This window comes from Monodon monoceros, unplaced genomic scaffold (genome assembly GCF_005190385.1).
Source record: "Monodon monoceros isolate NGI ecotype Baffin Bay Population unplaced genomic scaffold, NGI_Narwhal_1 Super_Scaffold_7, whole genome shotgun sequence".
Taxonomy (NCBI): domain Eukaryota; kingdom Metazoa; phylum Chordata; class Mammalia; order Artiodactyla; family Monodontidae; genus Monodon; species Monodon monoceros.
Window position 1 is genome coordinate 102,500,534 of NW_021703784.1, and position 16,949 is coordinate 102,517,482.

Genomic DNA, 16,949 nt, shown 5'->3' on the forward strand with positions numbered 1-16,949 from the left:
ATTTCAAAGACAAACATTTTTTTATAGGTTACCACAGAACAAAAGCTGTGACTCATGTTTTTATTTCATAAACTATTATAAGTTAAAGTGAATAGAGTTCTTTAATATTCCTTGTAGCATTTTACAAGTGCAACAGAAAACTTGAAGACCCCAATTAAGATAGCTGTAGTTCATTAGATAAATGTTGTTTGTTGCCATCACATTTGTTCACAGCAAATTTTTTGAAAAAATAAGCACCAATCATTCTTGCAAAGAACAATTTTATCTAAAAGGATTGAAAAGTGTTAAATACAAGGTCTTTAATTTACATGACAAGCAATAAATACGCTGTATCGAAACTCCTCCTGCACACTGCGACCCTCGTACATATAACGTACTGAAAAGTTAGCTGTCACGCATGTGTTTTTTTTTTTTTTTTTTTTTTTTTTAAGAAACCGATTTCACTCCCACCCGACCGATGGTCTGCTATTTAACCAAGGTCACAAACAGTACACCTGGGCCAGCAAACTGTGAAACTGACAAAACTCCAAGGGGGAAACATCTAGCAAATAAATCAAAAAGCCAAAGAACATTGCTGGTGATATTAGCATATACTAGAAAACCTTAATATGCTGCTACTGTGATTTGTTTTAAATTATTTTTTAGTCATATATTAAAGAGCCAGTTGATGCTCTTAAAGTTAAAAAAAAAGAAAACTGTGTAGCCACATTATTGTTCTCAACGTCCTGTGTGGAAAGTTGCTATCACTGTACAATTTTGCTTGAGTCTTTATTTTACAACAGGGCTTTACCTCTAACTCAGAATTGCACATAAGAAGGCTATTTAAAAAGTACAATAAAAATTTGCACAAATCAGACTTTTAAGAAGAGTCAGTACGCTGTACACTTTCTACAGTATTATGCTGATAAGTGAAAAGACAACAGAAGTGCTGCCCCTAAAATGTTTTCGGTTGAGGAGTAACTGACTGGAATTGTTTATTTCTTTAAAGTAGTTATCCCGGGTCAAATTAAGACCAAGAGCTTACTATGCATTAAGCCTCAAAGACTGATCTTCTCTTCTCCTGGAAGAAATGTCAATATCTATAGAGTCTTTTCCGACTATGAGCCTCAGCCGCTTCGCCGGAGGAAGAGGGATAAAGTCGTCTTCAAAGTCGTCATCATAGTCATCCTCCTCTCCATCTCCCTCTGAAGAGGAGGAATCAGCGGTACTTTCTTCCTCATACTGACTATAGTCATCGACTTCCATGCGAGACTCCAGGAGAGAAAGGGGATCACTGCAGCACACCCCATTTTCGTGAAGCCCCTCTGTATACGACCCCCTACTCTCCTCGTCCCGTTTTAGCTGGATTTTTAATTTTGTAGAGCTACTGCCTGATCCTGAGTTAAATCCATTATTAAGCTTTGCTACATAGAGATTATTATCATTTTCATGGTCTTTACTTAACTTGATGCTTATTTTTGAAGAATTCACTCCATCATTCTCTTGGTCATTTGTCTTGCTGCTGCTGTCATGACGCCTACGAAGAGTCAATTTGGGAATCCCAGAGTTATTTTCTAGGATTAACTGTGCATCATACCTAGTGATCCGCCTCTTCTTTTTGCTTTTTGCAGTTCGGAAGCTGTCTTTTGCTTTGAAGCTGTCTGATGCGACCACAGAACCGCTAACAGGAGAAGGGGGCCAGTCCGTGTAGCTCCCGGGCACGCCCTCCAGGCTGCTGTGCTCGCCCTGGTCAGGGTGGGACCCCACCCCCTCTCGCCCCACGCCAGCTCTGCCAGGGGAATCGTGCACCGCAGCGGATTCCTCTGCTTCTGCCAACTGTCTCACCAGTTTCCCTTGCCGTGACTTCTTCTTTGACATGCTGCTGTCACTCTTAGGACACTTGGCCTCCCCCTTCTGTGCAGCTTCATGAGCCAGTTCTTCCTCCTGCACCGCAGGAGACGGTTGCTCGCCACTGTCTGGGCAAGGTTCCGTCAAGCTGCTTTTGTAGCCATCCAACGTATTTGGTTCGAGCTTGATGTCGGAGGTCTCCTTCAAATTCATCCTCGTCCTCAAGGACCGCCGGGTTGTGTAGGTGCAGGGGGCACCCTCCACGTGCGCAGGGGCGCCTCGCCCGGAGTTCTGCTTGTGCTCTCGCGCTGCGTGTCTAGTTAAGCACCCACTGGCCGCCGCGGCCGGGACTGGTCCCTCTGGCTCCTTATCTTTTTTAATGGGCAAATTTTTGTACAGAACTACTTTAGGCTCTTTAAGTACTAAGTTTCCCATTTCGAGTTTTCCCGAAGCACTCTTCTGCTCCAGCCGTTTGCAATGATTTCTTAGTTTTATCTTTGAAAGTAAAGGCTTTGCAGGTTTTCTCAGTTTCTTTGGTACCCTGGAATTACTTATAGGAGTTAGCTTAGATGAGGTAGAGTTGGAAGGAGCTGGAATTCCTGACATGGACTGCCTTGTCAATGCTCTGCTCTTGCTGTTCTTTTTCATGCCAACGGAAGATTTTCGGTTAGAAGCTGCAAAGTTTAAAAAAAAAAAGAAAAAAAGCATGAAAAACAGTCTTGGTAACACGGTAATGTTCAACAAAACAATGCCAACACCCAGACGATTAGCTATGAAATGTTTAGATTATACAAAAAACGTGGTAGACAGACCCCAGTTGCGTTTCTGCCAGCACTCCTACAGTTCTCCTTTACATTCGCTTTCTAATTTCTGCCTCTAATTTAAGAAGCATCTATTCACTTTCCAGGTACGTAATTTCAGGGTTAAAGAGCTCTTAGCACAGCAAGGACCTGGATTTCACTCTAAGTGTCCTTAATCTATCACGACACTAGTCCAAACTGAACACTTCTTTCCCTGATTTAGTCTTTTACCACATAAAATATCTGAAGTAAAGCTAAGTAAAAATAATATTTTTCTTTCATAGATTCTTCTTAAAATCATCATTTAAAATGTTTCTAAAATCCATTATTCATTAACTCAAAGTATGTTATTTGACTAGTAATCCAGAACTGGCGACAGGTGACTAACGGGCTCTCAGAGACAAATTCTATCACGATGTTTTCAAGTAAGAAAAAGAGATCCTAAGAACCACATATTGTTACTCCCACTAGACATTTATCCCCAAATACCGCACCTTCTAAGCTGTTCCCTTCAATGCTGTGAGGACTAGCAGAGACTCTGAAGGCTGCGGAACTTACTTGGCCCCATCCCTCCGCTGACTGCCCGCTGCCGACAATCAAACCGAAACAGGGAAAAAGCGCACTGCTAGAGTTACACTCTCGGGACAAGGGAGACCCAACTTCCTTCCTCTGGACAAGGGGATGACAACCTACTGGGAATGACAACCTGAGAACATGACAGTTGGACGGCTTCTCAAAAGGCTTATATGTGACTCAAGTGTAAGGTGGCCCCGTGGTGAGCCTCTGACCTTGCCACTGACTTTCCTTTCCGCCATCTTTGTTTTTCTCTACGTCTACATTTTGGATTTATAGTCACAGTGTTTTACGTGAGTCACTTTCGCGATCACTTAGTCTGCTCCCCATCCCCCACCTGCAAAGCTCTTCCCATCAAAATACCCCTTTAAATCATTCACTAGGGAAGTTGAGATGACCAAACGAATCATCACCACCTCTCAACAGAAAACAGAGGGAATAAAAACCAGTGAACGTGGGTAAGCCCAGCACGCTGCCCGACAAGACTGTTGTTTCCTACACGCCTGAGGGTCGCCAGGGTGACTGCTGTTCCTTCTGCATGGCTGAGCGAGTCAGGTTACCATTAGTTAGTTTTTATTGAGGGAGAGGAGCAAGAATGCATAACAGCATTCCAAAAACATCAACCCGCCAAGAACAGAGGTCTCTGTACTCAGGAAGACGGGCTCACAAATGGCTCTGGGATCTCCAAACCAGCAGAATTCCCAGGAATGAGATCCACTGACTGAACCAAGAACATGCTTATCTGTGCGGGATGCTACCAGGGAGGCAACTTTTTTTTTAAGAGCAGTAGTAGCAGTAAAGTTTGGGTGCCACCCAATTTGAGAACCACTGACGTATTATGAACTGAATTATACAGAACTTACCAGAAATAATTTTTTAAACATAAGGACATTTAGGGACTGCTTTTGCTAAAGGATTTCTTTGTGCTGACACGGCTTCCTACGAGGTGAGAGCAGATGTACTTATGATGTAAACATGCCAGTGCTGGTGTCTGCCTTTCTCAAATGTGGCTGTGGCGAGACTTTGCTGTCTACGGCTCTTCAAGGACCATTCTATGACCAAGGTCAGCGGTTCTCATTTCATACCTGCAACCACCCCTCCACAATGATCACTTATACCGTGTATCCTTGACTGCAATCCCCCTGCAATCTGGATCCAACCTGTCCTCCTAAACAGCGCCTTTGCCAGTCTCCCTCACAGACTCCTTGTCATGAAATCCGGTGGACCCTTTCAGCCGTACCGTTGTTTCCTTCTCTGCAGAATGTGACGCTGCTAACCATTATTTTTCCTGAACCCCCTCTCTCCTTGGCTGCTCGCGAGAGCACACTCTCCTGGCCTTCCCTCCGTGTCCCGGACCCTCTTCCTCCATCTGCCCGGTGGACTGCACTCCCCAGGCCTCTGCTATCCTAGGCCCCTTGAAAACTCTACTCAGTCTCCAGGCCGTAAGCAGCCACTCCTCCACGGCTACCACCATCGATATGCTGGCAGTTCCCAAACCAAAGTCTCTAGCCTGATTCTCGCCTTAATTACAGATCCGCATCACCGAAGGTCCACTGGGACCTTGATCGCCCGCTAAGATTGTCTCATGAGCCTCTCACAAGTCAACATGCCCAAAGGGAACTCACCACCAAGCCTAAGTTCTCCATCTTGGTCAATACCACCAACACCCAGCCAGCTGCCCAAGCAGACACGGGGAGGTCATCCATGACGCCTGCTCTCGCTAACTCTCACCAACCAGCCGCTGGTCCTGTGGAGTCCACTCCTGCAGTGTCGCTGGAACCACCTCCTCTCCATTCCTGATGCCACCATTTCCTGCCTTGACTCCGGCACTAACACCCGCCTTTCCTTGCCTCCCCACTGCTTCCCCGACATTCCATCCCCCACCACGCAGCCCAGATGATTCTCCTAGTACGCCACGTCACTTCTGGGCTTTAAATCTGCCAATAACGTAATACCTCAGAATAAAGTCCAAAATTTTAAATTATGCTCATATCCCTCCTTCCCACCTTCTACTCCAGCCCTGATGAACTTTACTGATGCAAATCCTACACTCGTGCCCACACGTTCATTTGTGACGTTCCCTCTGCTTGGAGCACGTTTCACTTGGCCAACTTCTCCTCCCCTTTTGAGACTCAGCTCAGCAAACACTTCTCTCAGGAAGCCTTTCATGACTCTACACATGACAGGTTACCCTTCCTATGACTCTTCATGGCACCTGAGATTCTCCTCACTTGGGCACTGATTTTCAATCACTGGATGAATCTCACTTACGGTGATTTTGAATCTGGGCTCTCCCCCTTCCACCCCTCCTTCCGAGAGGTTCATTGTTAGCTGACTGCAGTGAACCACTGACAAAGCACTTCAGTGTGTGTTTTAAAGAGCACAAGAGAGACTGAATTTGATGCTACGTGTTATTCCGATAGAGAGACTTCACTTACATATTTATGTATTTATCAGTGTATTCTCATTTTGTTTGAAAAGCGTTATCTCAACAAAAGCCCAGCTAAAAGGTGTGCTCAAGTCAAAGGGCACAAAAGGCACAGTCCGGCTGGGTAAGAGAAATGTGGGCAACGTGACTAAGCACCCAGGGCTCTTCACGGCGCCACGAAGGTGCTGCTACACTATCGCGGGGGGATGGGGGGTGAGCGCCAGCAACAGCAGGCTGAGGGAGAGATGGTGGTCACAATGGCAAACTAAGAAAAGTCTATCAAGAGACTGAGGATCCTGACACAGTGGAGGGAAGGCACGGCCACGGCTCCCCTGGCTTTGGCACTAACACACCACGTGTGGCTCTCTTCCCTCACGGCTGGGACAAATCCCAAATGCATAAACCTAGACAGTAATTTCACGTGAAGATACACATTCTTAGCAATTAGTATATACCAGGTACAGCGCCAAATGGGCAGATCAGTGTGATCTCCATCATAATAAGCATTCCCTGAAGTAAGAGCTATGACACTAAGTGAAAACCAAGTTCAGGTGGGCTAGCGTGCCTGAGCGCGTCCATCCGGTCAGCGGCAGAGATGGGACTTGCACTGAGGCCTGTGGCTCCAGATCTCAAGCTTTTCACCACACCGTCACACGGCCTCTAAGGGACACCACAGAGCTATTATGGGGCCAGTCCCAACTCCTGGGAAAGGACCCGTGGTATGGCTACCGTGGTTCCCTCAGGATGTCCTCAAAATCATAAGGCAGCTCTGTGTGGGCATCGAGAATGACAGCCAGACACAAGAGCAGCAAAACGACATCAAAGCTTCCAGAACGCTCGGGCTGCACCCGTGCCCTGCGCTGGACAAGCCCCAGAAACACACACGGTGGAGCCAAGGGAACACGAGGGCCACACGCAGCCTGGCATGTTCCCAACACGAGGACCCGAAAACCCTCAACAGGATTTTGAAGACTTCAGTTCAAGGAGTCTGTCAGGCACAAGAAGCAGGCTCCACCTCATGCAACCAACACAGGAATGAACGGCTGGAAAAAGGTGCTGGAAAGGCTTCTGAAGCAGCCTGCAGGCTCAGCAGAAAAGTGTTCAGACCAACCAGTGATGTCTGCGGCAGGCGAGAGAGTGACAGGTGGTGGCCCAGCCCACTGTCTCCAGGACAGGCGCTCCTCAGTCCAGCTGAGTGAACTTATTCCACTGGTGGGAGTCCTCTGGGACTTGCACCAACTCGTGGCATTTTCAGTGGCTCACATCCAGGACGCAGCACTATGGGGGTGGCCTAGCCACTGAGGCACAAGAGGCCTAAAAAACCCGACTCTTCTAGTAATGGCATTATAATTCAGGTCTGTGGACTGAATCTGTGAAAATGGATTTCTTGTCTCCTCTCTGGATGCTAAAGCAAACAGCCAAGTTGTGGTTCTTGAGACACCTTCCAAAAAAGGACCTGCATGGAAGGAAGAAATAATTTTTTCTTCCAACTAGGCAGAAACGTTTCTTTAAAAAGAACAAACACGCTGTTCAGAGAAAGCAGTTCCTCTATAGTTGTCAGCTGCTTAATTCTAACCAAACTGCAGGATAAGATGGGTACTCGGAATCTATACACAAGATGTATGCCCACGCCCCTTGGGAGAAAGGCTTGGGCACCTCTGGCCTTGCATCCACTGCAGTCTCAAAAAGTCTTTTCTTTCAAACAGGTAGAAGGGTTTGGTCAAGACACAAACAGCAAAAGAAATACAGCCTAAAAGAACACATGTAAGAGCCCGAGAAAACACTGCTATGAACATACTTAGTGCACAATGTTCTCAGAGACCGCTGGAGTAAACCTCGAGCTCCTTCAGAGCCCTGAGCCATGTCTAGCAACTGTCACAATGACCCTCAAAGCTACTTGTGCCAACCCTTGAATTACTCCAGACAATCACTGTGCAGAAAAGTAACCTGAATAAAGTAAGCACCCTGATATAAGCAGTCACGGTGAAGGGCTGTATTTCTGTTCTGTAATGATGAGACTACAGCTCAGAGGGATTACCTACTCCCTCTAGCCTTTAGCAAGTGGCATTTACAGTCTGCTCTGCATAGTTACTGTGTACTGGTCCCATCCTGCAGCTAAGGCATAAACTCCCCAAGGGAGGGGCCCAAGTCTCATACACTTTTCTTTCTCTTTTTAACAACTAGCAGGCTTTGAACATGTATTTGGTTTATTAATAAATATCCCATAGATGGTCACATAATAGAACACTCAACACCTTCCAAAAATTTTTCCTATTTTGGTTTTTTAAACTAAGTGGCATGCTGAGTTCAGTATCTACACATCAGTGTACGGTTAACGCGTAAGAACACAAAGCACCCGCACGAACGTCACAGAGCCACGCGGACGGTGCCGTGGCATCTCCGCGTGTGGCTGGCAGCACGCTCCTAGGTGTTCTACGCATTTATAAAATGGGCCTCACAAGTCGCCAGTTTCACCAAGGAACCAGACTCAGAAAACAAAATGTTGATTATGCTGCGTTTATTATTAAAACCAACAGTCAACAGTGAATGACGAACTAACTGCTCTTCTTTGTTCACTCTGAGCGTTAAAGACTGGAATAGGAACGCGGCATCGCTCTTCCACGGCAGAGGTTACCCCTGGCCTCTGACTCCCAGCAGAAGGTAGAGTCAGGATTCAGGGCAGTGACAGTCACCATCACGGGAGACATCTTCCCTTTTCTTTGGGATTTTCTGTAGTGGAGAGGAGTACCCAGAGTTGGGCTGAAAACATCTGAAGACAGGGAGAAGAGCCTAAAATAATCAGACCTCAGACGGTACTTACTGCTAACAAGTGTGTATGGACATTTAGAGTGCCCAAACAGGCATACTTTGGGGACCATCAAGTTAAAACTTTTAAACTTTATTCCTATCAGAGACAAGTCAGACTAAGGAGCCTACTGCTTCAGTGGCGACTAGAGAAAACTGGTGTTACCCAGAGGGAAAACAGTAGCAATCAGGATGGTTCCAGGACTTCAAGGTTCCAAAAAAGTGATGTGTTTTCTTGTGCTCACTTAGGATTCTTCTCTTTCCTTTCTCTTTATTCTTCATTCTCTTTTTCCAGTTTCCATCAGGTCTTGCCCCCCCCCACACAACTGGTATCTTAAAGCTTGTTTCCTTCTCCTTTTCATCTCTCTTGCTACTTTCGGTCGAGTGGCTATTACAACACGTCAGTATAATGACATTCAAACTGCTCCTCTATCACAATTCTGAGTCTGGTAACTGGTGGTTTGGTGAATTGGGTCAGTTCATTTTGAAAACGGCAAGCAAGCAGTGAAAGGGTGGAAGCCTTGAGGCCAGAAGCTATGAATTCCCCAAGTCCATCATCCATCCTAACAGACTGGCCAGCCGCAGAACACGTATGTGCCTGTGTGGTGCCACCCCGTCCTTTGTCTTCTTGCGGGCCTAACAATATCATTACAGAGAAACTAAGACCTTGAAAAGCTTTCTGTCAAACATATGATGACCCTGGAACACACGATGGAGAATTTAATATCCAGTTACCCAGTATTCAAGAAAAGCAGACAATTTAGTACCATATTAAATCTGGAGGCATGATACAGACTGCTTTTGTGCTCGAATCACTTCTAGAACCTTGCAGTGCTGGTGAAGTGCACGAATCCCAGAGTTTCTCTCAATGTTTAAAAGATCAAAACTATTAGAGCATGCTTTAGAAAGCAAACTATGTGAAAATACTTTAAAAAAAAAAAAGATATGCTTATCAAATCTCCCTTACTTACTTGCATTGTTTTTTTCCTGAGTGGTATCTGCATCAGTGTTAGAGCTGACAGATTGACTGTCTGAATTTTTGCTGCTGTCACCTAACTTTTTAAGCCTATTTAAACGTTTATCTGTTTCTCTGAGTCCATATTTGCTATTGATAACAGGAGCAGGCGCAGGCAGTCCCACTCTGGATTTAAAAGCACCAGTTCCCCGTCTGAAAGAGAAACAGCACAGGTTACACAAACAGCATTCTCACTGACGTAAGCCTGGTTGCTGAGCGCACTTGGCCACATCAGATCAGCAAGTGTGATGAACTGATGAGGCCCTAATCGCCACTGGAAAGCCGCTAAGCCTAGGACTCTCAACATACATACATACATAAAATTAATGCAAAAACGCCCCAGACTTAAAATAAAACAATTTGTTATGATTACTGTCAATCAATTGTTAATTGCCCATGAGAAGCTACTGGTTGGACCCTGTAGAATTTCAAGTGTAGGTAAAAATAAATAAATAAAATTTCAATTTCAAAACCGACTGGTACAATAATTAGGTCTAAACTGTAACTGAAATAACCCACCTGTTAATTATATCCCAGCTTTGTTCTGCATAATTTAACACTACGTTACTGAATATTGAGAATTACAGAATTAAAAGAGGAACCAGCGAATTTCCATAAATTAAATCATTGCTTAGAAGCTAATGTTAGATACAAACAAATACTAACTAAAATTCTGAATAAGAAGGCTAGGCTATCTTAGTGAAAATCTCATTTCTAGAATAATGAAAACTGTTAAATTCCTCCTTTAAAGTTACTGAATGAACATAATTAACAAAATGTTACTAAATAAAAGACATTAAAAGACTTGCTTTTACCACTGGCTAAGAATGATTTGTAACCTGCTTTAATTATTTATATTTATATAAATTCTAATGAAGTGGGTGCTTAATAAGAAGTCCTCCTAAACTTCCTTAATGAACCTAGCTTTGCAAATCTTTGCTTTATTCAGTTATACAGGTAAATTTCTACTTGCTCTGCTCAAAAGAATAAATAAAATATAAATTAATGAGGTTAAAAAAATTAAGCACTACATATTGCATTTAAAAGATGACAAATCTCTTTGGCCAAAATTGCCTTCACTGACTTGCCTTTCACTGGCCTTCGCTTGTTAAAGAAAAGCCATATAATAAATAACAGCTTCTGAACTTGAGGCAAAATTGTGAACACTTCCCATTATGAAAGCAATATTGCCCTCCAAAAGATCCCATGTGATTTACTTTTTTCAGGATTTAGATGAGGAGAAAATAACTTTTCTCCTCCAAGGAATCTGAGTATTTCACCTTTTGCTAAGGGAGGACAAAAATTTTATTTTCTCTCCCTCCCTCTTAAACCTCTTAATGCTAGGGAGGAGCACAGACCTAGTCTGAATGCAGAGACTATGTCTGGCGACTAAGGTGAGTATTCTTGCCTTCTTCGCCTTCCTAGAATGGATCTGGAATTCTACTTTTATTAATGCTTTTGTAAAAACGACAAACATATTGTGGGACTGCCTCAATTCTTTTTTCAAAAGGTGCATTAGAAATCACTGTAAAAACCTCTAGGTAACCTTCACCACAGCAGGCCAACAATTACACTCCACTCCACCATAAAGTATATTCAGAAAGTAAATGCATAAATCCTAAAGGCTGTTTCATTTCAGGTGGATTAAGGAATTAATAAATTTTGTTCAGATATTGTGCCTTTTTACCATAACTTGTAATATTTCTGGAAAGATGGGCCGTACTTTAATACAAAATAAATGATCATGGTGGAATTATCTGGAAATTTATTTATTTTTAAGTAAAACTCCCCCATTCGTCTGTTTCTCTACTTCCTTTACTAAATTCTTTTTAACTTGTAACAGTAACACATGCTTGTGTTTGCTGCAACAGGTGAGACAATCTTAGGCTCCGTCTCCATAAAGCAGAAGTCAATAGTGCTCCCCAGCCAGCCTCCATCCCCAGAGCCCCCCCCACCCCGCCCTGGCGCCAGTGCTAACCACCTGCCAGCACCTCATCTCCTGCTCCTTTGCCATGAGCTACACACCTATTCACATTGTTGTTTCTTCCTAAGCAAACAAAACCCAAAGAGGATAATACCATACATCTTACTCAGCAACCAGCTTGCTTTCTTTTTTTTCCCCCAGCTTTCTTATTACATCATGCACAAGTAAATCTGAACTGTTTTGAAACCTGTACCTTTTACACAGACTAAACATTCCATAATCTATTCAAGCACTACTGGTGATTACTGAAACTTGTAGGTTTGTGGGTTTTGCTTGCCACCATGAATGCTGCTGCTACCTTGCTTTGAAACCAAATCCTTACTAGCTAATGCTCCTACTTCCATAGGATAGATTCTTCCATATGGAACTGACTGCCAGACAAAAGGGTGTGATTATTTTGAACAAATATTGCCAGATTACTTTCCCAAAAGGTTATAGCAATTTACAGCCCTAGTGACACTGTGTAAGTGCCTGTTTCCCCACATCCTCACCAGCGGCACAGACTACACTTCTAAATTTTGCCAATTTGATAGTGAAGATGGATACCTAGTTATTGTTTTCCTTGTTTATGGCCATCATTTTCTGTGTAGCATCTTCCTTACCTCTCTTTTCTCTAGTGGAAGTCTGTCTTTTTTTTTTAATGAGCTTATAGGAGCTTTTTGTCCTTGGGATATTAACTCTGCCGTGTATGTACTTTTTCCCCCCTTCAGTTTGTCATTAATCTGACTTTTGCTTTTAGCTATTCAAAAATTTTCATGTTCACCATTTCTTGTCTTAACTTCTTTCAGAAGATTTCCACTACCCCAAGGGTAGACGTATACATTCTCCTAATTTTTTTCCTAATCATCTTACATTATATTTTTAAATTAAAAATTTTAATCCATCTGGAATTTATCTTGTATATGGTGTGAGATAGGAGTTGAGCTTGGTTTTCTTCCAGGCGCACAATGAATTATGTCACTATTATTTATTAAAGAAATCATCATTTCCCCATACGTGGTATTAAGACTTCATACACACTCGGCTCTATTTCAGGAGTCTGTTCATGTCCTCTTATTTGTCCATATCGGCCAGTATCATCAAGTTTTGATCACAACTGTTTCATAGTAAATTTTTAATAAGGCCAACTGCCCCTAACTATACTTCAGAATCTAATTTTTTCTTAGCTATCATCAGACATACTTTCATATAAGCTTTAAAACAATTTGGTCCTTCATATTCTTCGGTCCCTCATTAGATTTCATTTCTCAAATTTTCTAGAGTGAAATTTGCAGTACTTACTTATGAAAGTATTACAATTACTATTTTGTTAGGATGGTTATTTCCCAGAAGCACGCATCAAATGTATCCTGGACACTGTATCCACGATGTCAGCACCTCTGTAAACCCTCTGTCCCCTCTCTTTCCTTCTTTTCACCCTTCAGCAACTAGCACACTGTGCGTGTGTCCCTTTCATGGCACTGCCCTCACGGCTGGCACTGTGCTAGTCTTGTTTACCCTGCCTGCATGAGGCCTAACATAAAGTAACTAACCAGTTACTATATGATGAATAATTGAATGAGTTCCTTTGGTCTCATCCTCTCGCCTAATTTCTGGAAAGGCAGAAACAATCTGGTGTTCCTGAGAATTTCAAGAATATTCCCAGCCAACCTTTAAATCAAACTTCCCAAATAGTCTGGCAATAGCTGAGCCTACTGCTCCGTATGAGGCCTTTCCATTTAAAAAGGATTTGCACATGTTTCTGTTTATTCCTCACACTAACCCTGTGGAGCAGGCAGGACAGCCCTTCCGACCAGTGAGAAACAGTCTCCTGGAAGAGAACTAATCTGCCCGAGGGACATGATGACACATGGGGTTCTAAACTAGGCAAAGAGCTGTTTCAGGGGTGGCCTGGAATCCTGTGTATGTGGTTACATTTTTCAGGACAGCCTCCAAAAGCATATTTAGCGTATTACTTACTCCATTCATTCATTCACCAAATATTTATCAAGCACCTACTATATGTCAGGTACTGTTCTGGACGCTGGGAGCACAGCAGTAAATGAAAAAGATAAAAATCTCTGCCTTCCTGGAACTTGCATTCTAATGGGAGAATAACCAGAAACCACAAAATAAGTTTACAGCTAACATCTGAATATTAACTGTGTGCTGTTTTACATACTTTTCGTGAGATAAATTTAATCCTCACAGCAACCCTATGAGATAGTTTCTAATGTTATCCCCATTTTATAGATGGGGTAATTAAGGCACAAAAGCAGCTAAGCTGCCCAAGATCACACAGCTAATGAAATGCAGAGTCACAGGATTCCAACTCAGGGAGTCTGACGCCAGATCTCATGCACATCACTGTTATACTGTTATCTCTAAAATGGTTTTAAAGCATTATTCAATTGTAATTAAACTACTTCATGGATTAAAGGGTCTTTTTGTGGACTGGTCTAAGATTTAACCAATGTTTGAACCATTTTTTTAATTTAGAAAAAGATAAATTTTATCCCCCTGCATTCCCACTCCCTCCCTGCAAAAGGGGCAAAAATTCAGCAGCATCAGGAATAGGTTTTCTGCCCTCCCTTCGTGGCAAAGATCCCAGAGCTGGGAGAGAAAGAGCTGGGGTTGTACCACGACCCCATGCCTCTGCTCTCTCACGACACAGGGGAAACCGCTGGCTTCCCTGAAAGAAGGGAAACGTGGGCTCTGGGGAATCAGCATTTCTCCCGAGGCCGGATGGCTGGCGGAGAAGTAGTACCACCGCCTATCTTTGCTTCCATGCGTAAAAGGCTCTGAGGTCAGGCTGACTTGGACTTCTGCACCTGCAGTGTGGCCACACCACCAGCTCTCTCCCAGGACAGCTGTGAGGACTGAATGAGTCAGGGTGAGTAAAGCACCCAGTACAGCACATAAAGGGGCTCAACAAATCCAGGCGCGCTCATCTGAAGAAGAATATGTACATATATACACGCATACCCGCATCACTGCGCTGTACACCTGAAACTAACGTGATCTTGTAAATCAGCTATACTTCAATTAAAAAAATAAAAACAATAACCAAAAAACCAAATCCAGGTGTGCTCCCTGTGTGGCCTATGCCAGCATGGGGGCCTTCCTGCAGCACCGGCCCGGACAAGCTTCTGAAGCTGCTTCTGAGCTCAGACACGCAGAAATCGCCACAAGGAGACGAGCAGTGTGGACAAGTAGTCCCGCCAAGTCACATTTGGGGGATCTCTACAAGGACTCCAGAATCTTGATGGGTCCCAAAAGGAAGTTCTTCACCAAGTAACGGAACTTAGAAATTATTAAGAGCACGTGCATCAAAACATAACAATTCCAGAAGACACAGCTTGGTAGTACCCAAGACAACCTCAGGGTTTTTACATGATTAGCAGTGGTGAACTTCACTGGCCATTTTCGGAGCAACCCCACCCTGGCACCGTGTGTGTGTGGGCGTGGGCGTGTGCGTGTGCATGTAAGGTATTTCTCATTCTCTCTTTAAGCATATTTGCATTCTGATGAACTCATAATGATAACTGCTGGTAATGATTTTAACATTTTAAAGGGCCAGGTGCTGGGGCCCCTAAATAGTTCTGTGATCTTCGGTTTTGCTTATGCATGCTGTACTGCGTGCAATGCTGTAGAACATAAAAGACTATCCCTTATCATTTAAAGGATGAGAAGATAACATGAGTTCGTGCTCATAATCATCGGGTGGTTAAAAGAATGCAAGAGCCGAATATCTTACTTAATACTTTACCTTTCACAAGTGTAACACTCGCAGAACTCATTATTTTCTCCAAAAAACCCATCTCCATAATAACAAGAAATTTCTTCTCCAGGTTCAATATCTCTTAGAGCCTTCACACATGCTGTGTCTCGACCAGTTGACACAAACTGAAATAAAATCAACTCATTAAGAAACTCATACCTGAAGCAAACACAAAATACTTGAGATAAAATATTTTTTATGCTTACCTTACAGTTAGGTCTGCAATCTGAAAAATGTCCAAAAGATAAAGTCAATTAACTGTAGATAAGATCTGAAACACGAACAATTACAGAAATCTGAAATAAGCTTTCCACATAATTTTACCAAATTTTGATAGAAGTTTCAGGTCTTAAGTTAAACTACAGGAATATTTATTTTAATAGGTTTATGCAAAAAGAAGAAATTTCTATTTCCAACCCTCCTTTAAAGGAAGATAAGGTCATTCTAAGTTTTAGAAGTGCTACCCAACACTAGAGCTAACACCTTAGAAACAGAGCTTACCATGGTTTATAAACGCAGCAGGACCAAGCCAGAGCTGAGCACAGTTTTTCCTTGTGGAATACATGACACTGAAGTCGTTTTCTCCATGTCTAAGTAGCATGTTCTCCTCAATTTCTGAAAGCTCGGCAATACAACCCACCAGTAATTCTATTTTGTCATTTCGTTTCCTATTTAAAATATGTGATGTTAAAAATTACTAGTAATTATAAATCGTAAGGCTTCTTTTAATAAAATAAGCCTGTCCAACAAATACCAGGAATCGAGAAGACTTAGCTGTGCATGTTTTAGCTGACTCACTTGGATCCCCACCTGGATGTCATCTCCTTTTCCCTGGAAGCCCCACAGCCTTGTGCACAGTTACTTGTGCAGCTAGCTGCCTTATCCCTACCAGAGACTAGAAAGTCCACTAGGAATCGTGCTACCTACACCTCTGAATCCCCTACCGGACCCAGCATAGTGCTTTGCAGGCAGAAAGGACTCAAAGACCCGCCGCACTGCATTCAACTTGCTGACACTGGAGAAGGAGACAGAGACAAGCAGCAGGAGGGTCGGGAGAGCCCAGAACTGGGACGCCGCCCTGCAGAGCAGCAACAGCAAATGTCATGCAAGCCAAACAGGCACTCGTCAGTGTTCTAGCAGCCACATTAAGGAAGGAAAAACAGGTGAAAGTACTTTCAGTAACATATTTTAACCCAATATAACCCAAATACTATTTCAGCAGGTAATCAGTATGAAATATTAATGAAAAATATTTACAATTTAATATAAAATCTCACATGTATATCACAATTTGTGGCACTTCTCAATTCAGACTAGCCACATTTCAAGGTTTCAACAGCCACCCGTGGCTGGTGGCCATGGTACTGGATGGTGCAGCTCTAGAACCCAAGACCTCAAACCTCCACAGCCACGTGCAACACGGAGCCACGGGAGCCGATGAGCAGGCTGGATTCCGTCCCACAGCAAACAGATACACTCACTCACATACACACACCCATGCAAGAAGCCCAGGAGGAAGGCTCTTTCCCATTCCAATTTCAGGTACCTGACCCTAAAATTTTTGCTATAAAAAATACTGGGGGTGGGCTTCCCTGGTGGTGCAGTGGTTGAGAGTCCGCCTGCCGATGCAGGGGACGTGGGTTCGTGCCCCGGTCCGGGAAGATCCCACATGCCGCGGAGCGGCTGGGCCCGTGAGCCATGGCCGCTGAGCCTACGCGTCCGGAGCCTGTGCTCCGCAACGGGAGAGGCCACAACAG

At 43.6% G+C, this 16,949-nt stretch overlaps 1 protein-coding gene across 5 annotated transcripts in view; it reads right to left on the bottom strand.

The window, feature by feature from the left end:
* Positions 1-398: 398 nt before the first annotated feature.
* Positions 399-16,949, bottom strand: part of KMT5B (lysine methyltransferase 5B) — a 51,440-nt gene continuing 34,889 nt past the window's right edge. For 3 of the 5 annotated variants that reach the window (XM_029207490.1, XM_029207493.1, XM_029207494.1), the window contains exons 7-11: positions 15,694-15,860; positions 15,399-15,418; positions 15,181-15,317; positions 9,405-9,601; positions 399-2,501 (exon numbers count right to left, since the gene is read on the bottom strand). In XM_029207490.1, coding sequence (XP_029063323.1) covers positions 1,024-2,501; positions 9,405-9,601; positions 15,181-15,317; positions 15,399-15,418; positions 15,694-15,860 — 1,999 coding nt within the window. In that variant the 3' untranslated portion in view covers positions 399-1,023. The remainder of the gene's footprint in view (positions 2,502-9,404; positions 9,602-15,180; positions 15,318-15,398; positions 15,419-15,693; positions 15,861-16,949) is intronic. The other 2 variants (XM_029207492.1, XM_029207491.1) reach the window with 1 other exon arrangement.